The sequence below is a fragment of the Condylura cristata genome, unplaced genomic scaffold (assembly GCF_000260355.1).
Source record: "Condylura cristata isolate star-nosed mole 26May11 unplaced genomic scaffold, ConCri1.0 scaffold00008, whole genome shotgun sequence".
Taxonomy (NCBI): Eukaryota; Metazoa; Chordata; class Mammalia; order Eulipotyphla; family Talpidae; genus Condylura; species Condylura cristata.
The window spans coordinates 35,577,903-35,605,783 of NW_004567109.1; the positions used below are offsets into that span (position 1 = coordinate 35,577,903).

General features: G+C 35.0%; 1 protein-coding gene across 3 annotated transcripts; it reads right to left on the reverse strand.

The window, feature by feature from the left end:
- Positions 1-2,819: 2,819 nt before the first annotated feature.
- Positions 2,820-27,849, reverse strand: TM2D1 (TM2 domain containing 1). Of its 3 annotated transcripts, XR_001145255.1 has the most exons (8): positions 27,651-27,849; positions 26,100-26,173; positions 22,525-22,633; positions 20,156-20,247; positions 13,773-13,846; positions 7,546-7,674; positions 5,848-5,879; positions 2,820-5,401 (listed from the first exon to the last, which is right to left on the reverse strand). XR_001145255.1 is itself a non-coding variant. In XM_012722478.1 (7 exons), exons 1-6 carry the CDS (start codon positions 27,815-27,817, stop codon positions 7,564-7,566), a joined length of 627 nt encoding a protein of 208 aa, XP_012577932.1. In that variant the 5' UTR covers positions 27,818-27,849; the 3' UTR covers positions 2,820-5,401; positions 7,546-7,563. The 3 variants fall into 3 exon arrangements, 2 of the variants coding, with proteins under 2 accessions (XP_012577932.1, XP_004679116.1); XM_012722478.1 differs by lacking the exon at positions 5,848-5,879; XM_004679059.2 differs by having other exon boundaries at positions 2,820-5,879.
- Between the last annotated feature and the right edge of the window lie 32 nt (positions 27,850-27,881).

The following is a 27,881-nucleotide window of genomic DNA, read 5'->3' on the forward strand; positions in this document are numbered from 1 at the left end:
GAAGTAACTGGATAATTGGCAGAAAAGTGACCGGTTCTAATTTACTTTGATCACTGTGGCTGCTGTTGGAGAATTTATTATAGGAGGGCAAGAGAAGAGGGGTACATAGTAGGTGTCAGTAAATAGTTGGGCATGAATAACTTCTTTTGAATACCTCTTAAAAAGCTTGTACTTAATTGTCATGTCTCAGACTGCTTTATTCCAAGTTTGCCCTCAATCACAAATCAAGTAAGAATGTCGTTCTAGCCAATGTTTATCTTACAATCATGAATTTTGTGATTCATTGAAATAAAAGTCAAATTTTGCGGTTTGTCTGAATAGCAAGAATGGGACCTTGAAACTTTATAATCATATTCTCTTACGTATAAAATTAGCTCACCATTAAAATTTGCAGATACCACACTTTCTCAAGTGTTCTGGTAAAACAATGTTTTTCTTTGGCATATACAGTCCAAATAGCTTTGGCTTTAATCATTTTTCAAGTTTTAATCTTTGCATGGTTGGCATATTCTGATAAAATTGACAGGTTAAAAGCAACATTCTGTTGTGTGCATAGTGATTGCTTGTAATTAACCTTAATTTAGACTGAAAGACTGATCAGCTGCCTCATAGCAACGTTTTCTACATTTATTAGACAAATAGCTTCAGAAAATTGTAGATTAAAAGCAGCAAAAACAAAATCTGCAAGATTGTGTCTTGCCTTGCTTAAGGAGTACCTTTAAAGCATGAAAGTGCCAATAAGACTAGTATTTTAAGAAGAGATATTCTGGGCTCTTATTTCACTAAGTAGCTAAAGATAAGGCTAAAGATAATAAAGATAAGAAAAATAATGGTAAACAGTGATCAAAGCCACTTTACCTTCCTTTTGTAAAAGGAAATCTTGAGTCTGCTAATAATTTTACTCAAAGTATAATGACACTCTAGTCTAAGTGTGAGGAACCCCTTGCAAATTCTAGATGAAACTTACCAATACCAATGCTCTTGATGTTTTCCTTTAAAATGTTCAACAAATAGTGACTATTACCTGTGCCATTTCAGTCTCTGAACATTACCTGCTTGATATTATCTCTATAATGAAGACAGAGGGGCTCAGACCTGTTGCATGCTCAGTCACAAAACAAGTGACAGACAGGAGGGGCTTAGGCCTGTTCGATTCCAATCAATTTTTCCCATCAAACTGTACTGTTTGAATGTCAACTTTTAATAGCAGGTATTATATTTGCCTTCAATTTTAAATATTTTTACCATTTAAAATCATGATAAAATACTCCTCAAAATCAGAATCATATCAGATATCAAAATATATCTTGAGGGAAAAAGGAAGAGCAAAGAACAGTATTTCCTTAGGTTCTTTGTTCTAGTTTACCTGTACAACTATTTTGTCAAATTCATATATACAAGTAATGCACACTTACTGTGGAAAAATTAGAAAGTTCAGTATGTCAGAGGGTAACCTAAACAAACATCACCTACAATTCTGCCACCTACAGAGGTCTCTAGTTCATTCAATTTCAGAGTCTAATTGGGACTTGACAGTATGATCCTACCTAATGTCTTTCCCCTTGTCATATAAACATAAACCCCAAGTTTTCTTGGCCTGTCATTTGGTCTAGAACATGCTGTAAAATCAGAAGGTGCAGTAGCAAAAAACAAAAACTTTTTTTGGGGGGTTTTGGACAATAATTACTGCTCTATCATCGTTTTATTCTGACATGCATAAGACATTTTGACATTTCGTGATAGAAACTAAAGTCTGAACAATTACACATTTTTAAATAAGCAAACAAGCAAAATAGCTCAGTATGGATAAATGATTCCGTTTTTACTGAAAACAGTGCCAACATATTAAGAGACCTCTAATTACACAATCGTTGGCAGTCTATTTCAGAAAATTAGACGGTATGACCACCATATCGCAGGCAGTATAGCAGGGTTCTTAAGAATTTCAATATACTGGGCTTAAACCTTGGCTTCACCATTTATTTCATGACATTGGGCTAGTCACTCAAACTCTGTGGGACTCAATTTACTTATTTGTGAAATGGGGATAATGATATTGACTCTTAGGGAAGATTTTATGGAAAATTATAAAGGTTAAATCATTAATATCTTAAACCTTTGATTTCAAGCCTTAATTTCTTTTATATTTTAATGATCTTGCTTTCCATGAAAGTAACTTTCTTGCCCCATCAGACAATGACTTAGCTTTAAAAGCATGACACAAGAGATTCTGATGAGTTTGGGAAATGGGAGGAAAGGTGCCCTTTGTAGCTTCAGAGGTGGCAGGAAGCCCCTGATGCTGCCCAAGGAGATTGACTAGTAAGATAAAGCTTTATCAAGCAGAAACAGGGGAGCCAAAGAAACTGCAAGAGATAAAAGTGAAGGCTGTAGGGGTTGGGGGCTGGGGACAGAAGGTACCTTGGCCACAGGTGGAATTAAGAAATCTGGCAAAAAGTAAGCTGTTTCTTAAGCCTGAGGCAATAGTGATCCTTAATTCCACTCCTGTTTAAACAGCTGGATCCCTGCCATAGGTTACAAATAGCTAGAATGAAGTCTCTTGAAGACTGCTGTACATTGAAGAAATTAAAAAAAAAAAATCGTATGCTCATTCACTTTCTCTTTACTTTTTCTCACTCAGCCTTTATCTTAGCTGTGAGGTCAGAGTAAACCCAGTCAAGAATCCTGCTATAGAGTGCTTGCCTTCAGGCTTTGTTCTGTCCTGAATTCACTGGAATTAAACAATTCCTTTGAAATGGCAAAAAAATAAAAAGCACACTGCTATATTTACCAATAATTAAGATATTGTACTTTATTTGGGTAGTCAATGCTATTCAGAATTCTTTAATTCATTCCTAATCAACAACTTTGCTTGTTTTCCAAACTTATCTCTCTCCCATCCCCTCAGCACATGACAAGACCATTAAGAGTAAGTTTCTTACTTACTCTTATAAGACTTTATCTTGAAGCTTTCTAGAGGGCAAATAGATAAATTCAGTGGATTATTTTGACACCTGTGCCAAACATAGAATTGTTACATCTTCCTATACGCATAACAAGCAGCTATTCTGTTATTTAAGTTTGCTCTTCTCCAGTCTCTCGGATGTAAGAGGCAGTAATCAACACTAACACACGGTGGCCTGACTGCAGACCAAACTAGAAGTTACAGGTCACCATAGTGATTTATCCAGTTAATTTGCACCAGGATAACTGAAAGGTGAGTTGTATGAATCGATGGAAAACTTAAAATTAGCAATTGGAGGAAAAGAACAGAAATATACATTAGTCAAATCACTGGAATAACCTCAATACCAAACAGGAAGGAACTGCATACATTGTGAAACAGACATGGAGTACTCTGTAGTCATTAAAAATTATTTTATAAAAGAATATTTATTGAAATAGAAAAATCTTTACAATGAGAAGGAGCAGGCTATAAAACAGTATGGTATCATTTTGGTGTTGAAAAAAATGTACAAACATGCATGGAAACCCTACTAGGAAACACATGAAAATGTTAGTATTGGGCTGTGGAATGAATTCCTCTTTTGTACATTTTGGTGTTTCCCCTAAAATTCTGAATTTAAGCTTGTTTCAGTTTTGTAAATAGAAAAATGCACAGTGGGGATTGTTTGAATGAGAGAAAGGGAAGGTGTCAGAACCTACAGAATAACTATATTTAGAGGATTTGAAAAAGGAAGAAAAACCACTATCTTAGACTTGGACTTTTTAAGAACTTTCCTTCTGCTAGTTTCTTGCTATTATATCTACTTTAGTTTCCTAGTTACTTCTCAGTAGTTAGTATCAGTTAACACTTAACTTACCCATAAGCATATAGGTGAACATGAAAAGACAATATTTTTGGTAATACAAGATATACCCCAAAACTAGTATTTCTTATAGTTCTAGCAGTCCCATGAAAAAATGCAACTGTACACCTAACATAATCTTTGAAATCTTAAATAGATTCTTTAGTTTAATACAGTGTAGGTAAGAATCTTCCTGGGTAATGAGGTACTTCTGGAAATTGTATTAATCCTTTCAGGCTAAAGGACCATTTGTAAATGTTTCTATAGAAACACTTTCTTTAGGATTGAAAGAATCCATTCCATTCTACCCTAGAGGGTTTCAGAGTAACCCAAGGAGTCACTGAGTTAATCCATCTCACAATTTCGGCCACTGCTCCAAAAGCAGGATTATCATATAGCACATCTCATGCAGTGGTATTAACTCGTATTTCACTTACATGTACTACTACTATAGCCACAGTGAAACAGTGTAAGTGTGCCATAAAAGTCAAAAACAAAACAAATACCAACCTTTATTCATATGCATTAAATGCATTCACATAAAAAATAAATACACAGATAAACCATGTCAAAGAATCATATATATTGGCAACAGGGAATTAGGCGATCGAATGTTCTTCTCAAGTAAATTCAGCATATAATAGTAGATATAAGGGCTGAAGGGTTACGATTATTGTGAAGGAACTTTACTGATTTTAACAACTCTTTGGGAGTACAGCTTATTTGTTTAAATACTCTGAGAAGCACCTGCTTGGAAACAGTCTTCCCACCTGGCCAAATTAATAATGGTAGCAGCTGTATAAGTAGCAAGATTAAGTTTGCAAGATTTGACTACAAGGATTTGATAACTGAAGCTATGTGACTGTGGAAAGAGACTTACATTTCATTCACTGCAGCACTTTAAGCATCCAGCTTGGTGCTTTCACATGATAGACACTCATTATTTTAATGAATGGATGAATCAAAGACACCATTCCAGGTGTACATTAGGAGTTAACCCAAATTCACTTTATAAACCATTCCTTAATAATCGTCTACCAACTGGAGAAACTGTTATTGAATAACATACTATGAAGCTAACTGTACTATATATACACTTTTGAGTAAAATGAGTGATAAAAAAATTACGATTTTTATTCCTAAGGAATTCAGACCCCTGTAACTCTTGAAATTGGTAACTTTTTACTAAAGAAAGCACATAATAGCATGATACATTTTCAGATATTTCCATCTTAAAATCCTCTACATTCAGTGAGAACCTCCAATGCTAACACACAGGTGCTGCTTCCTTCAGACACTGGTACATCCTTAAGGAACTTGTGCCGGCATCTGCCTGGCAGCGCTAACAGATGGAAGACATTTATCATCTGCTTGGTGTTCCCACCTTGTCCATTCAGCTTCAAATATAACTGCATTGAGCCAGATGAGTCAGCATCTGCTCTTCCAAGAGCCAGTGCATCACTCCCAAAGTGAAAGGAAAAAGTTCACACTTCAGAGGCCTGGATCAATGCCAGAAGTATCCATGTTGCCTCAAGGTTTCAGACTCCCTGATGATCTTTAGCTCCCTGGATACCAAGTAAAGACAGATCTGAAAGCTGCAGAAAAACAGGTGGGTTGTTATACACAAAACTAGCCCTAGGCAATATAAATGGTATTTGTTCACACCATGGATTAACTACTTTGAAGGATCAAAAAAGCAGAAGATGGCTATATACAACATGTGAGGTTTTCTTAATAATAAAGCACTAAAAATGTGAAGAAGTCATACTTTTATTTTTTAGATGAGAAAATGACAAGTGGGAACTTGCCTTTGGAAAAGACTTTAAAGACTACCAGGGTAATAAGCTATCTGTCTCATAGAGACAGTAATGTAAGAAAGACTCTATAATCACACAGCTCTCAAAGAAAGTCATGTTAAATAAATCTCAAATAATATATTTTAACTAAAACACAAAAAAATGTCAACGCACACACAAAATCATACAAAGTCCACAAAGTGGTATGAAAAGAAGGATAAAGGAAAATCTGGAATTCCACATACTGAAAGTTCTCTAACTCAAAGAGGTCCAAATCCTAAAATAGAAAAGAAAACTACATTAAAACAAAGTATTCTTTAAAAGTCCAATGAGGTTATTATAGATGCAGTTTAATGCTTAATTTACATAAGACTTTTTCCCTTAAACTCCTAGAGTATTTCTAAATGGACTTAGAGAGATCACATACATGATAATGCAGAGATCTGTCTTCTCAATGGGTCCTTCAAGTTTTAAATTTCAAATCGCAGCCTAGAATCCCAATTAAACGTTTATGTAATAGGCTATAGAGAATGGAATTGCTTTTTAAATTGCATCTTCTTATTTTTACACACTATGGTTTTCAAACCACCTATGTGCTTTTGAAAAAAACACAATTTACAGTAAGAAAATAAGGTTATGTGAAACTGCATAAACCTTCTCATAAAACAAGAGTAACAATTTCCAAAATGAAGGTATTTGATGCAAAATGACAGAGCTGGTGGGTAAGGGGTGGGAGAGATGAAAAACAAGCAGTAGAATACATAGAAAACCTAGATTTTAGATCAGGTTTGTATGAATTAGTTGTGTGTGTTTGATTTCTACTTCTTTAGGCCTGAATTTATTCCCTGTTAAGAAGAGGCATGGATCTTTAAGCCTCATTCCAATTTTAAACCCATAAACTCTCACTTTTTAAGAAAAAACCTGAATCTCTTTGGGCAGCTGAATAAATTACTCAGAACTGACCTGTTTAATTCATATGACAATAAATATAAAGTACATCTAATAATTTTACAAGGTAAAAAACCTACTTTATAGGCAAAAGTATACTTCATATCCTACTTACATACAGAAATACAGAACACAGAAAACAGAAAATAAACATTTATTCCCTTCCTAACCTATAGAAGCACTCTCTGAAATAATCAATTCAAACCTTAGTACTATCACTGTGATCAAAACATCTAGAAATCCTGTTCTCAGCCTCCTCTCTCTGAAAGCTCTTTCATTGATCAAAGTGAACTACCACCTAAAAGTACCATGTATCCTACATGCTATAAAGGACATTTGCATTTCACATAAAGGTTTACAACAAATAATTGTTTTCCTGATGTTCCACCAAAATTCTGAGAAATCTAGCATTGGAAGATTATTTACTAGAATAGACTAATGTACAGTTATGAAAATAAAACCTGCAGTACTAGAATCCTGGAGAGCAAGGGAGTAGAACAGAAACAGTGGCAGGATCTCTGATGTCTTCAGGTGTCTCACCTACTTAAAGTTGTGACCAATTAGTCATTTCATGGGCAAGGCCAAACTTCAGATTAGAAAAAGTACTCATTTTAATACAAGGTTAAGGTTTCATCAACTGTCAGTTTTAGGGTAGCAGACAAAAAGAAACAGGTTTAAGGATCAGAGAGATCCTAGGATGGTGGACAGCAGACAAACTGCTGTGCTGAACTATCTACACAACACCTATTTTTATAGTACTATGGAATAATCTTTTTGCTCTGATGTTATTTTTCTTTGTCCTTTAGTCATATTCACTGCCAGTAAGAGTATGAACTGAGAATTGCTGCAGCAATGAGTACACATAAAAATGCTTTACAAAGATTAGACTAAAAGGTTTACAAGATAAGATGATCTTTTTAATTTCCTGTGGTCCAAAAATTCTCAGATAATACACTTCTACAGAAAATATAAGATTAGATATCCATATTACTTACTGTTTCTTTTAAAAATATTTATGGATATAACTGTGTTTTTCTAAAGGTCTCATTAGTAATACTCAGTCTTGTAAGTCTGGTTCCATAGTAATCTATAATGTAACTACTCCCATCTGAAGGGCCGACAATCTAGAAGAGAACACATTCAAAATTACTCATTTTACAAAAGATACTTTCATAATCCTTTGAGTTTACCTTTCTCGATTATTAATACAATTAAATAGTAATAAAAATGTAATTCAAAATTAATGCAAACAAAGAAATAACTTAGTGGCTTATGCAGGTGAAGAGGATAGAAAGAGTTATAGGAGCCAAGGCTGCAAAGGCTAGAACTAGGCTAGAACTTTGTGCCGATAAGATCTTTCATCTGGCCTCCCTCCTTCCTTGCTTGACACTGGTTCCTACATTTTGCAGATATGTGTCCCTAATTAGTTACCAACAGGTGAAGATTCTCATCTTTCCACCTCCACAGCCAGTAGAAAGAAAATAAAATTTCCTTTGTAAATATATATTCCAGAGGAAGTCACTGATTGGCATGCCTGATTTTTAATGCCCATCGCTGGACAAATTACAGGATTAAAATGACTGGCCAGGCCAATCTCCCTACAAGAGATGAGGTATGTGAACTGGCATGGAATGGAAAAGATAGAGGAAAATAATCTACAATCACCTTGTCCACTTATCACATTTGTGACAATCTACTTAATAGAAATCTCTACAAATTATCCTTTGAAAGTAGCAATGTTCAAATTATGGCCTTAAGGGTACACAAAGATTTACTAACTTGTATGTGGGCCTCGAGTTTTAAGGAAACCAATTTTGAGATCTTTAATTCCTAAAACACTCTTTGTTAAAATGATCTGCTTAATGCCATGCTAGGCTGGGCGTATTATGCTAGTTTCTCATTCCACTTCCCTTTCACTGTGTATCTTTCTCTAATTTGAACAGTAAAGAACACTTCCATCAGAGCATAGTCCAAGTCTTATGATGGCACACTGCCTTTCAGTGTAAAAACTTCTAATGTGATACAAATGGGGTACTTGAGAATATGGGACTAGGGAAGTCTCCTTTAATAAAAAGTTCAAAATAAAATGCTCTGCCATATCGTGTTCAAAAAATGCATTTCTAGTATTTAAAAAAAATAATTTGCAACGTGTTTATGCTGTTTTGATGGATTACATGTCATAATAAGTATAATGACAATCCAGAAATTATACAATTTAAAAATTTAATAAGATGATCAATCGAGTACTTCAATATAAAAGTGCATTATGTACTAGGATCAAATTCTACCCAAGAACAGAAATAAAAATTCAATGAGAAAAACAATGTAAAATTATAATGGTTAGTGAAGGGTTCATTCATGTCTTTTTAAAGTAAATGACATTCAATATGCTAGGGTATTTATATTGTTAGATTTTTAAAAAAAGATTTATTTATACATACATACAGAACTGGGGTAAAGGCCAGAGATGCAGGGGCAGTGAGAGGATTCACTAGAGACAGAGTGGGGAGCAGAATAGGCTGACTGACAAAGTATACTGCTAAGGGGAGCAGCGGACAGGTCAGGAGATGTCTGCCGCTCCATGTCGATCACTTCCTGGGCAGGGATCGAACTCAGGCTGAAGTGGCTTTAGCTTCTTAGTGCTGTGCTTTAATCCGCAGCGCCACCAGGGAGGGCCAGATATGTTTTAAAATTGATATAAAAGTTTCAGTTAAATATGTCAATATTTGCAAAGTAGAAATCATATCCTTTGCAACTATTTAACTTTATGATAGAACACTTAAATAGCAACTTGAAAACATGAAGAGGGTAGGATGTTTGTACAACATTATTTTAGGGGTTATGTCACCAAAGTCTGAAGAACACTATTATCAAGCATCATGACTAGAAGTTATGTTTAGCAACTGGATGATTAATCAAAAAAGTTTTCCCAGACAGGAGTATATCAAATCATATGGTTAAACCAAATCTCCAAATTTGGATTATATACAAAAATTTGAACTGAATCTTTGTTCTATTATCTTTTCTTTTTATATTATGCCATCTCCCCTGACAATTTCATTTACTTTTGTTGAGAAAAAGTAGTCAGAAATTGAAAAGGTAAATACATGATTGGATAGCCTTTTAATATCATCCCATTTTCTAGTAGTCCACCTGCGACTTATTTGACTCTCAAAACATTTAACTATTGGACTAAAACCTGGTTAGTGCACAGATGCTTTACAAGCTTATCGTCAGTGGTTAACCTGTAGAATGTTATTTTGGTTTGTTTCTCCCATCAGTTAGAGAAGACAGTTCCAAAGATTGGTGTTATTTCTTGGTTATATGTCATCCAATTTCATATCGAATTTAGCAAGTCTTATTAGAACATTTCTTTCCCTTCAAAGTATGTAATTCTGGTGCTACAGAAACTAGTGTTCTATCACAGCAACTCCAACCCTTTTTCCAGAGATCAATTCTGTCTGGGCATGTAATGAAATTCTGGCTAGTCACTAACGGAGGCAAATTCAGTGGGGAGCTTATCTGCCCTTAAGAAGATATATATGAGGGTCTCCCCTAGTGGTGCTGTGGATTAAAGCATAGCACTGAGAAGCTAAAGCCACTTTAACATGAGTTCGACCCCTGCCCCCCAAGGTGACCCACCAGCTGCTCCCCTTGGCAGTGTACTCGTTCAGTCTGCCTGTTCTGCTCCCCACTCTGTCTCTGGTGAATCCTCTCACTGCCCCTGCACCTCTTGCCTGTACCCCAGCTCTATATGCATAAATAAATAAATCTTTAAAAAAAAATAAGATATGTATAGGAAATATAAACACCACTGCTTAAAAAATGGTAGTATTCACCATTATATCTCCTGAGAAAAACACAGTTACGAAATTAGTTTCAGAACCAGTTTAAGCTAGTCTTAGTTTCTTTGAACATTCCCTTAGTTTAAACTAAAAATCTAACCACCGGCTAAGTAAAATCTAGCTAATTAAGGTCACATGACAGAATAGATGCTTCTCACACTATTGGTATTCTCAGTTTTCAAGTTTATTTCCTTAATAAGTCACAAGTGTTAAGAATACAGAACAACTAAATATCTACAAAATGTCTATTAGTTTTTATATATCACTGCCCTGCATCTAATGAACTATCGTTAACTCTAACGAACTTTTCTAGTACTGGTAACAGACTTAGGATAACTACATGTTTAGACCTTGTTTTGATCAAAAGCATATATTTACCAGGGCTCGGGTATATGCTCTGTCTTTAACAAAGCACACACGAAGAGAACTGATAACCTGAGCCTTATTTATGCTCTAAACTGAACGCATGGATTTTAAAAGCTTTAGGGAAATTCAAAGAATTTAAACAAGATAAAATCAAAGCCACACTTTTCCACTGGCACTCAATTCAAATCAGCAAAAGTTTACTCTATGGCTAGGATCCTCATAGTGCTACAGGGAAATAAGGAAAGTCTTTTTTTCTTAAGAAATTTATGTATGAAAAGTCAAACCTGGTGTGTAGAAGTTAAAAAAAAAAGCTAGAAAATAATCACAACAGTATATGATCCAGTGATGAGTAACATTAAGTGTCAAATTAATGAAATCCTATAAATCAGATAAGTTTATAAAACTCATGTGTAGGAAATTTTGTTGTTTCTGTGATTTTCTGCTGACTGTGTAATTATTAGCACTTTAAGAAAATCTACTTTGTAAGTTAATGGAATGGGAGTGGAAGTAATTTCTTCCATGTTGTATAGAATTTTAAACTTTCAACAAAGAACCCCGAAATAAACTTCATTCTAGTAACTTTCTACTTTCCAACTCATTCCCATTTCTCCTGACGTATCCTCATCTTTCTGATTTGTGGCTGTCTTTTCACTTAACAGAAGAAACTTTCTTTTCCTTGGTTTGACAGCATACACATCAGTGGTTTTGGTATAATTAAAAATGTACAGTGAAAAGAGTTTTAAGTGTAAACAAAGCTATATTTTTTCTGATAAAAAAACTTAAGTTGTCTAATTCATCTTTCATAATGTATTAAAAATATAATGCACAAAATAACTGTATTAATGCTATGTATTGTTTCATAATATTCACCATTTATATTACTTGTATCTTTTAAGAAATTTAAGAAGTTTATGAACAAGTATGTAAACTCATAAAACAATCTTCAGTAGTTTACTTACTTTACTTTAGCAATATATATGCTATATATATATAGTTCAAAGATAAAGAGAATTTTCCTGGATTTTTGTTATAAGCACTGTGAAGCAAAGTATTTTTTTATAGGTCTTGAGTTCATGCATAATGTTTCTGCGATTACAGTCCAAAGGAAGGGCACTGCTAATTCACTGGGGAGTAATATTTAAAGGGAATAAAAAAAAAAAAATCAGAGATGGGAACAATAAAGATAGAAAGAATAAAAAATGGTAGACATAATATAAAAGATGTATGAGAAACTGGAAAAATATATATGGGAAAAATATTACCAAACTTTATATACTTACAGTACAAGTTTACCTGATCTGAAAAAATTTTTTTTCTTCTAAAACTACATAATCAACGTTACATATTAAAGATGTTAAACAATGTATAAAATAAGCCTACACATCTTATTTCACTACCTCTAAAAATTTGAAAGGAGTTTAAAGTGGCCTTATCTATTAAAATGCTTCATTTAGGAAAATTCACTGCACAAATTCAAACCTTCTAATTCTACCTTGATAATTTCTTAATGTGATAGTGTCAATTCCACATCTTTACAAAAAGAACACTGTGTTGTGCAAAGTTGAGACATAGATTAACCAGGAAGCAATGGCTGAATCAAATCAGTCTATAATTTTACATAATTATAGCTACAAAGCAATTGTATCACCAAAGAAAGAACCAGCGTAAAAACATTAAAAAGATGGCTGGGTGTCGAAGACGTTTAATTATTAAAGAAACATATTAAAGAAACTCAGTAATACATTAAATTCCTTGGATCTTCACTTAAAGCGAGAAACCCATTTCCAAGCATATGCGCACAAGTACCTTAGCCTCTTCACGCCTGCATGTCTGCCCCACAGTCAGGGAAGGCATGGTATTTGGTTAGGCATATGTTTATGAATAAAGACAGAAAAATTCCAACTTTAAAAGCAAATATTTTCCTTGTTTAATTCTGGTATCTTATTGGTCCATATGCTGCCTCCTCCTCACAGTATGGTACCAAAAATCTCCTAGATTATGACTTTCTTTTAAAGTTTAAGGATAACATCAAGCAGACAGAACTGAGTAGAAATACTGTAAGAGAAAGAAGAGCAAAACTGATGATCTGAATACATACTAACACACATACTAAAGACAGTAGATGCTCCATAAATGCTTACTGAAATGCTATGTGATGATATTTGTTGTGGTAAATTAATCCTTTTTTCTAAGAATCCTCATTAACTAACCATATTTCAGTATAATTTAATAGAAAACCTCTGGAGGCACTTTTACATGTTCAAGGATAGTATTTTACAAATTATGCCTGCTTCCACACCCACCCCAGCAGGAGAAAATGAAACTAACACATAGAACAAAGATGAATTATCAGGAGAATCCAGGACATCATTTGGCTATATGGATTTGGTCCTGCTTGAGGGCAGCCCCACTCCTAAATTTTCTAGAGTGATAGACATTCCATTTTTCTTTTTGGCTTGAGCTGATTTCGGTTTCAAAAACTTGGAATCAAGAAAATACTACTAGTATTCTACTACAGCACCAGTTCAGTGTAAAAGAAAATCTTGTTTCTTTGTTATAATACATACATACAACATATATATATATAATATGTAAATATCAGATTTCCATCAATGTCCTATAATAGTAACTGATAAAGTGGTTGTGACTATCAGGAAAAAAAATGATTTGAGCAGCTCAATTCCTGCTAGTGATTCACAGCTTATATTATGAAAACTCTGAAGTTATCCAATAAAAAAGTATCTTTAACTCAATTGAACTTACATTGACAAATCATATTTAAGGATGGCATCCTTTTGATGTTATATCTTTTAGAACTATTAATCCTGCAGAACACAGGCTGTGAATGCTACCAGAAAATGAGCTATAGTCTCTTAAATCTAGCAGTTGAAGAAAAAAAAGAAAAAACATTCCTGATTGCTTGTAATATTTTAAAAATATACCAGGAGAAGATCACAAAACTCAAGTTTGAATGTAAAAGTAGTTCACCTCCTAGACTGAAAGTAACTTACCTGCATTGAAATAAGAATGAAATCAATTAGGCTCCCAATTCCACAAAACCCTACAGTGCAAAACTTTAACAAACCTAGAAAAAAAAAAAGGTAAAATCATTTACAACCTGGGAAGTCTTATAAATATTAAATTTTTCCATTTTTCAACAATCACTATATATGATAAATTCTTTTTATCAAGAATATATAATGCTTTATTAAATATTCACTTGAAAATGTGAAGTTTAAAGGATCTTCTATATTGAAAAGCTGCCCAAAATATATTTATTTAAAAAAAATTATTTAGCAAATAAACATAAGAAAAGAAAAACTCAGAAATTAAAACTCGGAATCGTCTTACAAGAATACGAGAAAAGGCCTATGGAAATAGACCTTTAAATTTCATTACCCCAGAGGTACAAATATCTTTATAGTTTTAAAATCCTTATTTATTCAGGTCTAATACATCATGTGATCCAAATTTTAAAATACATCAAGAGTAGAAAGTGTAGGGGTCTCCCTGGTGGCGCAAGAGGTTAAATCACAATACAGTGCAGTATGATTCGATCCCCTGCCAAGGAGGTAACCCACATTTTGCAGCAGACCTCTCCCTGTCATGCCTGCTGCAAACCTTAGCACTATATTTTAGTAGATTCAACAGATCTGCTCCCCATTTTGTCTCTAGTGAATCCTTTCACACACACATACCCCCCACTCCTGTACCTCAGGCCTCCACCAGCTCTTGTATGCATAAATAAATCTTAAAAAAAAAAAAAGTAGAAAGTTTAAATAAATATGTCAAGCCATAGAAAAATAGTCAGGAACAAACAGTGACTTTAAGGTTAAATTGTAAAATTTCATCTGTGACCCAGTTACCCTGAATGTATTTTATACCATTTTCTATGCCTCTCATGTCTATTAACAATCTAGACAAAAATCAACAGTTTCTGAACTGCATCTACCAGTCTTTGGCCCCAACATTAGAGCTATGATAATAACATATATGATGATTGAGCAAAGGACCTAGGGCATATATGACAATGTAACACAAAAATATGAAATTAGAAGCAACAGATTGGGGGTGGAGGTGGGATGAGTAATCTGTTCTATATTTAAACTTGAGTTGCTTTCCAGACATCCCAACTTAGATATAAAAATGATATAAAACAAGGCTCTTCGTGAAAGGGTAGTTTTAAGTATCAACTACAAATAGATGCCAGCTAAAATCATAAGAGTAGATGAGATCACCTCCTGCACACAATTTGGAAATACATTAAAAAAAGATTGATATATGTAGTTACATATATTTTTTAAATCTTAGGGTTAGATACATAATCGAATAATGTAGTAAATGCTGGAATAACATGTTTGTAATTTCAAAATTATTGAAATATACAGTGCATAAAATTGTACTTTTAGTTTAGTTTTTTTTTTTTTTCAAAACACTAATTACTTATGTAATATCTTTTATTTGTTTGGTATCTGTCCGGTGGAAGCCCTATCAGGAGAGGGTCATGTATCTGTTTACTCCTGGGTTCTTAAAGTATACAGTGCCTGGACATAGAAAATGCTCAGTGTAGTTTGTTCAATGAATGAATAGATTTTCTCAGCTTCTCTGTTTCCTAAAGCTCCCCATCTTTTTACATTTTAAAAGCCCTCTTTTTATTCATTATATAACTCCTTAATTATTTTTTCATTAATTGTGTATTATAATTGTTGCTTAAGAAAGTTTATCTGCTCTAAATGTGAGACGTACCCTTCTTCACATAGAATTTTAGAGCAAATTTAGAAAATTAGTTTCTTTAATCTGTTTATAAAAAGACTATATTAATAATGGTCCCACAAAATTTATCTTTGCTACTCTAAGAAGAAAAAAAAGCCAGAGCCTTTGTTTTCGTCACGCCTTTTTCTCCCTGTAGTTTCTTCTAAGAAGTTTTCCTAATCTTCCTGTCTAAGACAGCCTGCCACTACCCATCACAACCTAAGTAATCTATCTCATCTTCCTTAATTCCTACACAGTACTGATTGGAAATCTGTAACATCTCATTCATTCTTTGGTTCATTCACTCTGTCTTCCTAAAATAGAACTTTAGGTTCTATTATAACAACTAAATGTTACCTAAAGTACCTGACAAACAGTAAAAGTTTGATAAATATTTGTGGTATGAATGCCAAAAATCTAGAAACAATCTAAACATCTAATAGGTGGAACTGTCCTCCTCACAATTAAGTCAGATCTAACAATAGAAGAGAAAACTTGCAGACAACAATGATTAAAATAGCAGTTAAGCAATGATATAAAATACACTTATTTGCAACTTATTGGTAATGTACTAACACTCAGAGAAAGATGAGTTCATTAAAATCTGGATACTCTGCTGCTAAATAATCAATATTAAGGAAATATTTTTTAAATCTATAGATATCACCACTGCTTTTCATAACCAAGACTGAATAAGATTATAAGAAAAAACAGAACTTTCAGTTCTATTACAACTATTTTCTTATCAACTGACCTAGTTAAAAAATTTTTAAGTGAGCATAATAATTTCAATTATACCAAAAATACCAAAAATTCCTCAACCTTGGATTCTTAGTGAACATTTAATTAAAAACACTTATTAGGGGCCCTCCCTGGTGGCGCAGCGGGTTAAAGCGCAGCACTGAAAATCTGAAGCCACTTCCGCATGAGTTCGATTCCCGCCTGCCACCTGCCCCGGAGGAGACCACATGGCGAGCCAGACCTCTCCTGGCCCACCCGCTGCTCCCCTCAGCAGTGTACTTCGTCCATCTGCCTGTTCTGCTCCCCACTCTGTCTCTGGTGAAGCCTCTCACCGCCCCTGAGCCTCTGGCCTGTACCCCAGTTCTGTATGAATAAATAAATAAATCTTTAAAAAAAAAAAAAACACTTATTAGGAAAATTTACAAGCATTATAATTTTGCACATTAATATTAGTTGTGGGAACAATCCAAAATATTTAATATTAAGATAACTGAAATGCAAGAAATATTCAGATAAAAAAAAATCTGAATTCCTGGCCCCTCCATGGGCAGTAGGTTAAAGCACAGCTCTAAGAAGCTAAAGCCACATCAGCATGAGTTCGAGTCCCGCCTGCCCCGGAGGTGATCCATATGGTGTGGCAGACTGCTCCTGAACAGCCCGCTGATCCCCTCAGCAGTGCATTTCGTCAGTAGGCCTGTTCTGCTCCCCACTCTGTCTCTGGAGAATCCCTTGTACCTCTGGCCTGGACCCCAGTTCTGTATGCACAAATAAATCTTTTTGTTTGTTTTTTTAAAGATTTATTTATTTGTGCATACAGAGCTGGGGTACAGGCCAGAGGCTCAGGGGCGGCGAGAGGCTTCACCAGAGACAGAGTGGGGAGCAGAACAGGCAGATCTACGAAGTACACTGCTGAGGGGAGCAGTGGGCGGGTCAGGAGAGGTCTGCCATGCCATGTGGTCACCTCCCGGGCAGGCGGGAATTGAACTCATGCGGAAGCGGCTTTAGCTTCTCAGTGCTGTGCTTTAACCGGCTGTGCCACCAGGGAGGGCCACAAATAAATCTTTAAAAAACAAACAAACAAACAAAAAATCTGAATTCCTAAAGAGGTAAAAAGAATTTTTAGTTAAAGAGAATTTGACATAACCACTTAGCTCCTCTCACTCCACAATCCCTCTGAAACACAGTAAAAGGATTTTTTTTTACTTAACTTGATAAAATAACAATGGGAGATAACACAATAACAACAAAAATTCAGAAGCTGTAAGCAGACAAATGACAAGTGACAGATAAACCTTGAGCAAGTTGTAAGCTGGCACTCAAAACACTTGTTGAATTAATAAACATCAAAGGTTTCTGTGATTAATAGTTTTCTTTAAAAAAAGAAACAATAAAATTTTCATTGAAGCATGAAGTCAGATGTTAAAAATTACACTTGCAAGTTTATGGAACCTTAGCCTCAAAAAGTAAGGTTCTCTAACCAAAGCTGATAGAAACTAACTTTCATGAACTCACTAAACAATCATCACACACAGACACAGAGCTTTATTAGCTAGGGTTTAATCTTCAGGAGAGAAAATTTTGCAATAAATTTAACAGATTATGTGTAGCAGCAAATCAAAAACATTAACTTACACCACAATGTGACAGCTCATCTGACACATATTACAGAAACTAAAAAAGTAATTCATTAAGTTGAATATTTAAAATATATTAAAAAAATTTACAATTCAAAATAATCACAGAATAAATTATTCCAGAGAAGCCTTTCTCCTTCTCTCCTACCCTTCTGAAAAAAAATTTTAATAAGATTTTTTATTCATTATTGTGTAGATGACTAGGGGTATAGATCATAGGTGCTGGAGGGCCAGGGGAGGACAAAAGGAGGGGATTCACCAGAAACAGAGAGAGGAGCAGAACAGGCAGATTTACTGAAATACACTGCTAAGGCTACATATGTGGATTAGCTCCCTGGCCGGGGACTAAACTCAGACCATAGCAGTGATAATGCTGAGCTTAACGTTTAGGCCACCAATGAAGCCTCCCAATTTTTTTAATATTAGAAATCTTTCTTAAAAAGTATATATAGTACCATCCTGCTAAAGCGAACATAAAAAAATGCAAGGATTAAGATCGAAGGCTTTAGATATATTCTAACATCACCATGTTAACCATTTAAAGCCATTTCCCACAATTCTCAAATTTCATCTTCCTGAAATATAATTATATCCATGATACTCTTCAACTTACAAACATTTATGGCTTCTGATGGTCAAAGGGTAAAGTCCTTACTACACAGCAAAACACTCCAAGCCTGATAAAGTCCATACTACACAGCAGAACACTCCAAGCCTGATCGCAAGCCACCTCAGATGTCATCATCTGACATCATCCAGTCTACATATTGGCAAAATAGTCTACCATTGGCTAAATGTTCTACCATTCTCTTAACACACACATGTTCTTTCATGACTTGTGCCTTTGCACATGCTATTCCTTATAATGTCCTACTCTGTAATTTGTTCATCCTTCAAAACCTAACTCAAATGTTACCTCCTGTAAGAGGTATTCTCTCACACCCCAAAGCTAACAAAAGTAGTTCATTTTCTGTGTTCTCAGCACTTTGTTATGGTTTTGTAGTAGTGCTATATTATAAACTGTTTCACCAACATTTATTTTCTTTCACCCAATTTGTGATCATCATTATTCCAGAGCACTTACTTATCAGGTAGTAATCATTTAATACATGCTTCCTAATGGGACAAATTTATATACTAATATTATAAATGACATACAAATAATTACATGTAAATTATTATATGTATATACATATACATATATGCTTATATAACTATTATTTTAAACTTTGACTTCTAGTTATGACCTTTTAAGACTGACTTCCAGATAAGACTGTCAGACACATACTTTCTACCAATTCCATAGTAAAGATTCCACCTCGACATCTGGTAGATAGCAATAAGGAAAGAATAAGATTAGTTTTGCTAGTGGGAATGCAGAGCATTCAGAAACTTTAAATTTGCTCAGTAAAAGACTAATACAGAACCAGAGTACCACAGAAAATAAAACATGATCTCTTGAGCCAAAAAATCTAGGTTCAGATTTGGGTCACTAGCTGAGTGTTCTTGGGTAAATCTCTTAATCTTTTGACAATTTCCCTAGCCATAAAACAAGGATGACAACAACAAATATGTCATAGAGTAAAGCAAGGCTTGGAGAGTTCGTAAATCCCTTACCCTCTCTGGGGATAATTTCTCTACTAGTTGAGAAGATTTAAAGAGAGGATGAAAAACTCTAAGAGCTGTAGGGCTGAAATAAGGGCAGGCAAGTCAAAGTATTGTTTAAACAAAGCCATCATCAAATGTAAACACTTTTCATAACAATTTCATGACATGGTAAATTTACCATCATTATTAATCAGGAGGAAGGTATGGGAAGTTTGCTAAAGGTAATAGAAGTCAGGCTCCACAATGGATTTATGCTGGTTGCCATAGTTCTGATCCCAATGTCTCCTAAAAAAAAGCAGTTTCTACTCCCAAAGCAGCAGTGACAGAGGTTAAAGTAGAAGGAAAATATACCTTGAAAGGATAGGCAATTTTTTAAAGTAAATTAGTCATGGAATAGACACTGTGTGCCCAGTACTAGCAATGGCATCTCAAATCTATTGTCTAAAATTAGTGCCTACACTATCTTGAGCAGGCTTTTTTTCATGAAGACAAAAATACAGGAAGTCAGTATTACTCAAACTAGCTCTACACTCATCACCGAATAGTAACTACAGTTACAAAACTTGAAACTATTAATAGCATGCAGAGGCTAATCCATAAGAATACAAATATTCAATGAAAGTTGCACAAGATTTTTTTTTTCAATGAAACATACTTACCCAAGGCAGGGTATCCCAGGTAAAATCGATCTGCTCCCAACCATCCAAGAAAAAGAGAGAGGGCAACTGCGACTTTGTATGAATAGCCATTTCTGTACAAAATTAGAACCTGAGCATCATGCATATGTTTCTAACATGTAAATAACTTTAGACAAAAAAACAAGTAGTTACTATTAATTGGTTCATTCATCTATTCAATGATTACTTTTTGGGTGCCACTGCATTCCAGGCACTGTTCTAGGCTACTGGGATGAACTAATAAACAAAGATCCCTGTCCCTAAAAGCTTACAATCTAGAGGCAGCAAACAATAAACATAAAACATATTTTAAAAGTAAATCATATATTAGAAAATCATAATATTAAACAAAAATGTAGAGCAGGGTGTAAACGAAATCCAGTATGCCACAGCTTCAAGTAAGGCTATATAAATGGGATGGTCAGAGCAGGCCTCATGAAAAGGTGGTATCTGAGCAAAGAACTGAGGGAGGTAGTAAGTTAGCTATACCACATCTCAGAGAGAGGAGTGACTATGGCAAAAGAAACTGCTATTGTAAAGGCAACATACCTGACATGTTTTAAGTTCTTGCAAGAAATTCACTATAGTGGAGTGGAGTGGAAGAGGGAAAGTATAGACGATAAGGCCAGTTAACACGACAAGGAGAGCAGATCATGCAGGACCCTGAATATCACTGAAGATCTGCTTTTTTCTGAAAGGGTAAGTTACTGCAGGATTTTAGGTAGAGTTTGATATGATCTCACTTAGACTTTTAAATAATCACTCTCTAGCTGTTGTGCTAAAAATATACTGCATGGTAGTATTTGTGAGCTACTGTCACAATAATGATATATAACAAACCATCCTAAAACTCAGAGGCTTACAATAATTAGCACTTATTCTCATACTTGCAAATTGAGATTGGCTGTGGCTCAGACCAGAACTGTTCCTTTAGATTGAACTGTGCTGAATTTAATCTAGGTTGCAGATTCTGATCCACTCAATTCCACTTAAGTATTTTTGTGTCCTAGGCTGAAGGTATAGTAGCTACTGGGTTAAGTTCTTTTCAGGACATACCACCAAAGTACAAGAGGAAATTAAACCCTACACACACATTTAAGCCTTTGCTTAACTTCACACCTGCTAACATTATATAGGCCAAATCAAATCAAACCAAAAGTCATCAGACATGGGAAGTATACACTGCCCACTTTACAGCGACTGAGAGTTCTGAACAAATTCAAACCACCATGGGGCAAGCAGTGTGAAGACTATTCTAGAAATAGAAGTGGCATGACTTGGAATAATAGCAAAGGAATTAGTGAGAAATGACCAGTCTCTGGATATTCTCTGAAGCCAACCAACTGGGTAGTTCTGTTATATTGGATGTGGAATATTAATAAAAGAAGAGATAATGCCAAATAATTATCCTAAGTAACTAGAGGGATGAAGGTAGCATTAATTGAGTTGGGGAAGGCTAAGGATGGTCTAAACCTTGGAAAGGTGACCTATATTTTAGCATTGGACATGTGAGTTTGAGATATCTATGAAGTATTCCAGTGGAGTTGTCCAAATAACAATTATGGAGTTTGAGAAAGAAGTGACTGGTTTAGGATTATACATCCAGATGGACTTTAGTGCCCTTTATTAATTCAGTGAAGTAGGGTCAATAGAGACTCTAACAGTAATTTCTAAGTATTCTAAAAGTTTACAGAAACAGTTTAACAGTAATTTCCTGATAAAATGGCAAACAAGTGTTTTCAAATGAAATGCAACAACATATAGTTAAAAGACAAAAAACAATGCCAGTAACTAATAAAAATGGGTAAAACTAAATCATGTTTTTAGCAAAAAGCAGAGTAAAGAATAGCAAATTTAAGTCTACTACAGCAAAAAAGCAAACCCAGTAAGTCCTCTAAACAGTACATTCCCAACCAAATAGTCATGTCTTAATACTCCTTCATCATTCAAATCTATTTCAGAGTGAAGTTTCAAAATGCCCTTAATGTGCAATTAATAATTAACATCATTTGTGATAATCAGGCACACAATCCTTTATTTGTATTCTAGAAATTTTGAACACTGAACTTTTTCATTACTTAGTAGCATAAACTGATTGAATTGACATAGCATGCGGACATTTATAGTCTTCACTCCACATAGTGAACCACTGAGTTTTTATATGATTGCTAAATTATATTTATAAAGTAATAACTTAAGCACACTTAAAACAGAGGTTTTGTGACAAGCAAAAGATTAAAGTTACAATAATGCATGATCTTTCCCACAAATAAACTCTATCTTTTCACACCATGAAATCAAGATAAAACAAAGGCAAGTAACACACAATCTAGCTTCAGTAGTGTACTTACACATTTCGGCAAGCTATGGGCTTGAGAAAACCAACTTCATTTCCAGTAAAATGTGTTTCATTACCACCATAATCCTTACAAGTAATGTTGGGTGCTGGAAAACATGGAACTGAAGGCAGAAAAGGGAATGATACAATTATATTTTTTGTAGAAAACCATGTAATTTTTTTTGAGACTAGAAAAGCATATGAGACACTACCTTCCAAAATAAAATTTGACATGAGATCTAGATAGGGAAAGCTACTATATATGTATCTTTTTAAATTAAAAAAAATTTTTTCTGTAGAACTGGGGTGTAGGCCAAACATATGAGGGATGTGAGGACTCACTAGAGACAGAGTAGGCAGCAGAATAGGTGGATTTACTGAAATACACTGTTAATCAGCAGGCAAGACAGAAGAAACCTGCTGTGGGTTAGCTCTCCTAGGGACTGAACTCAGGTTGTAGCAGTGGTAGCACTGACACTTAACCCCAAGGCCACAAGGAGGTCCCTACTCTATACATCTTGTATATTTTATACATCCAAGGTAAAAATGACATAGTAGTCTTAACACAAAAAAATACATGAATTAAAAATTGTGCACATTAGAAAAAGTAACTCTCCTAAATGCTCATGGGATTGCAAACTGGTACAACCACTCTGGAAAGCTGTGTGGAGGTTCCTTGGACTACGAAAAATGGAGCTACCATATGATCCAGCAATTCTGCTCTTGGGAATCTACCCAAAAGACACAAACACATTAATTCAAAAGGATACCTGCACTCCTATGTTTATTGCAGCACTAGTTACAATAGGTAAGATATAAAAACAACCCAAATGCCCCAAAATATAAAGCTGGATCAAAAAGATGTGGTATATATACACAATGGAATACTATTCAGCAATCAAAAGATAAACCCATGCCATTTATAGCAACCACGGGTGAAGCTGCACGGGATTATGCTCAGGGAAATGTCAGGAAGCATAAGAAAAATACCAAATGGTTTCACTTATAGGAGGAATATAGGGGAACCAAATAAGGGATCAGGGAAAAAAAATTAAAAAAAATAATTAAAAGGCAACTAAAATTCAGAGACATTCTGCAGGGGAAGGGGAAGAAGTATCACAACAGGGGATGGGACAGCACAACGGACTATGGTGATGTTGCACCTGTGAATTGATGATGGAAATTTTACAGGGACTATATGTGAGCAGAGAAAGCAAACATACAAAAATGAACAATAATGCAATAATAATAAGTTTTTAAAAAACCCTAAAATGAAAATTGCCACATTGGGTTAAAGGTATAATCCTGCCTCTGACAAAGGTGACAGGAGGCAAATTGTACAATTTTACTGCCCTTTATTTTATCTCTACATAAAGAATACTTCTCTAATTTTTGTTGGTAATTCATTGGGTAATTTATTAAATTTTACATAGTTTGATTTTGTATTTTCAGTTTATGTCAACTTGTAATAATGGCTGCCTAAAGCTAAGTTTCTATTATTGTTCTAAATATATGCTTCAACTTAATCTAGGAGGTGATAAAGTATATTAATTCAGAACTTAGCAAATTTTGTTCTTTACTCAGGCCCTGGATAACATTAAGATAGTAATGAGCAAAAGTAACTCTTGTAGAATTTACCATGGGACAGTAAGTAGTAAATATTCTGGTATCGTTATCATTGTATAGTGTCAAATACAAGGACTCTGGAATGAGAATAATCTTGTGTGCATTGTCTCTTTCAGAATCTTGAAATCTTTGTAGATAAGAGTAGTGTTGAAATTACCTACATTATAGTATCACGGGGGTTAAATGTTATAAAGTGCCTACCACAAGAAACAGCATATAGTAGTTATTCAGTAAACTTTAGTACCTTTTCCTACGTTACCATTTCAAACTAAAAAGCTAGTTTTAATAAATGTTTATGTGTTTCACATCAACAACTAGACTCCCCCCCTCCAGAATATACACAAAGAACTCTATATAATAATCTAAGTAAAAAACAAAGACCTTAGAGTTTTACTGAGAAAAAATGGTATTTATTATCTGTCTTCTTTATACTTAAGTTTTGCAGCAAATCATGGCCCTGTTTTAGGCTAGAGTAGCACACTAAGAAAATGATGCCAAGAAAAAACCCTTTTGAGTTGATAGTTCAATCTACACCACCCATAGTATTTGGTTTTTTATTGTACTCAAGTTTGTAAAGCAACTAAGTTCTTGCACTAAAAGTTGCACATTTCGATATAACTGAGAACCATTTAAGCAAGAAAAAAGTAATAAAATGAAGAGAAGGAAAGTGAAGAAATAATTATCTAGGAAATACAAAGGGAAGATAGTAATTGAGTCACAAATTTAGCTCAGAGCTTCTTTGTGATTAAGGCAAAAAGCTCTACAGAGCTATTATGATATAATCAGAAAGAAATAGCAATTCACCTATTAAACTACTGCAGGAAACTTGGCTTGGTTCATGACACAAACAGAACACAATAAACGTCCTCAGAAAGAAATATTACAAAATAATAGCTGTTGTTTACGTAATTCTTTCTTAGACTGACTCCACATAAAAGCAAGGAAATGACAATAAGATCTACAAAGAGATGAAATCGAAGTTAACAGATGTAGCTTCATAATATTGAGACATAGTATCACCACCACACTACTTCCTTTAAAAAAAAATTATGTATGCAAGAGCTGGGGTGCAGGCTAGAGATATGGGGAGCAGTGTGAGAAGATTCACCAGAGACAAAGTAGGGAGCAGAACAGGCAGATTGAAATACACTGCTCAGGGGGCCTCAGCCGGTTAGACAGGCTAGACAGGCGAGGTCTTTCTGCACCATGGGAGTCAACTTCCTGGTCAGGGATTAAACTCAGTGCTGCAAAGGCTGTGGACAGCTTCATAGTGCTGTGCTTTAAACCCTGGTACCACCAGGGAGGCCCCTACCAGAGGATTTGCATACTTAGAAGGTACCTAAGTATATTTTGCTAAGTATATAATATGCGTGACATATCCCCCCTGCTGTACTTTTAGTAGACTAACACATATACTTCCAAGTTCTTCTTGAGTAATTAAAAATCTAATTAAAGAGGGAGGACCTCCCTGGTGGCACAAGGGGTTAAGTAACAGCACTCTACTCCTGTCTCACCAGATGCTCCTCTACAGTGTATTTCAGTTTAACCACCTCTTCCCCACTCTGTCTCTGGTGAATCCTCTCCCCATCCCGCACCTGTTCTCTACGCAGTTCTTGTATGCAAAAAAAAAAAAAACTTTAAAAAAAAAAAATTAACTAAAGAACGATCTTCATATAATACAGGTTAGTAAATAAAGGCATCAAGAGAGCTATATAAACTCATCTCAAAGATTCTAAAAAATGAATGAACTATAAACTACCACATTTATATAGTTCGGGGAATAAGATTCTTCTTTTTAAAATTAAATAGTATTAATTGCTAGCCAGTCTCCAATTTTAAGTTGTTCTAGCAACTGAAACACTTAAGAAAAAAACACAATGATTGCTTTTAGTAATCATTGATTTAAGAAATAGTTAATGTGTAAGGAATTATTTTTAAAGAACATGTTTCTGGAAGTCTTACCATGAGCTGTGTAGTTTGTACAGTTAACTGGTTCTTGGGTAGCATCATTTATTTTTGGATCTTTACAAATATATGTAAGAAAAGTCAAGGAAATATGAATAAACATTATTGTCTATATAGCTTATTTATATATTCAAAGACAGGCTGCTCTGTCTCCAAATAAACAATCACAAACATACTTTTATGTCACTAAGTAATATCTGAACATTCATTTATTACAGAGAAAGGGTATTAATTTAATATATATTCGAAACTCCAGATGTCATCCTTAAAGAACACCAGATCTTTAAGGATGCACAAATAATACATGAAAATTGAGACCTTTCAGTTAAAAAAAAAATCAGTTTCTTATAGAGTCCCAAGTATTGCCATATGCATAATTTCATGTAACAAAAATCCTGTGATGAGTTAAGAAAGTTTGTCCATTATAAAGTTTTTGAGTCACTATTCAAAAAAAAAAAAACCACATCATTTTATTGTAGGAAAAAACTTTTGCCATCTATTATCCCTTCCTAGTCTTATATGCTCAGCCACTTCTCTCAAACAAACTCTTAAAAATGTTCAATTTCTTTGAAAAAACTAACCCAACTTTTTTGCAAAGACAAGACTCAACTTACTAGGTCAATCTTTCTCAAACTACAAGTTTTTAGCCAATTGGAGTTTTTCTATAAAAGTCTGATAATGGCTGCTTCTCCCCAGCTGAAACAAAAATAACTGTAAGATATACTGTTCTTAATTTTAAGAATTTCTCTCAGAGAAGCTTTCTTTACCTGTCTTCTATTATTAGATTTGGGGGGGGGTAGTTTGTTTTATAAATTGCATATAACAGCATTTAATTTTACACAAAATTTGCATGTAATTATCACTTCTGATCCCTTCTATTATCAGAGATGTGTTAAATGAACAGATCCACTCAACCCCTTAGTCCTGTTTTCTCATCTGTAAACACACAGATAATATATAATCCCTACTATGTGCCAGGCAACATGAGACTTTAAATTGGTATCACTGTTGTTTACTCAAGAAAAAAGAAAAGTTCAAATAAAGTGCCCAAGGCGACAAACTGCAGCAGGAATTTGTCTCCTGGCAATCTGGCATCTCTAGAAACTTTATATAACATTTTGTAATATATGTAAATCTAATGAACGGAAAACACACACTGGCTGTTTCGTTACTAACGACTTATTTGTCCCTTTCCAAGTCAGAAAACTTTCAGGGCCGAGCCCATCAATTTTTTGCAGCACTAGTGCCTTAAACAGGGGCTGGGATACTTCAGGATTTATGGAGCAAATAAGCCCATCGCTTTGAAACTTAAAAACTGTCTCGGAGAAGAAGCGCACTATGGCCAGTAAAAATCTCAGGGAAACAACACAGGGTGGTCCCCGATCTTCCGAGCCCCAGATCTCTCTTCACCTCCCAGGATCCTTCGGTCATTAAAAGCCAAAGGTCATCGTTCCCAACATTGCAACCCTAGCCCGTGTCGAGGCCGCGACCCCACTAGCGACTGCAAATCTACCTTGCCCCCATGAGGGGGCTCCTCATAGAGGATATTGTCCCACTTTGAGATCCTCGCATTTAAGCGTCTCCTCGCCCCCGATGGCGGCGGTAGCGGCAGCTCCCCAAGGTCCCGTGGTGGCTGACACGAACCACAGGAGACCCAGGAGCTGGGCGACCACAACCTCTGGAACAACCGGCCCTGAGGGCCAGGCGGCCGCCATGCTGGGGACCAGCGCGCCCCCACTACTTCCGGTTCCGGTTTCTCTGAGCATGAGCAGAAGAAGA

Coding starts and splice junctions, on each gene's coding strand:
- TM2D1 (XM_012722478.1), bottom strand. CDS start 27,817: ATGGCGGCCGCCTGGCCCTCAGGGCCGGTTGTTCCAGAGGTTGTGGTC. Junction 26,174..27,650: donor GAGGATCTCAAAGTGGGACA/ATATCCTCTATG, acceptor GACTTTTCTTAC/ATATATTTGTAAAGATCCAA. Junction 20,248..22,524: donor CCCATAGCTTGCCGAAATGT/GTAAGTACACTA, acceptor AATTTTGTACAG/AAATGGCTATTCATACAAAG.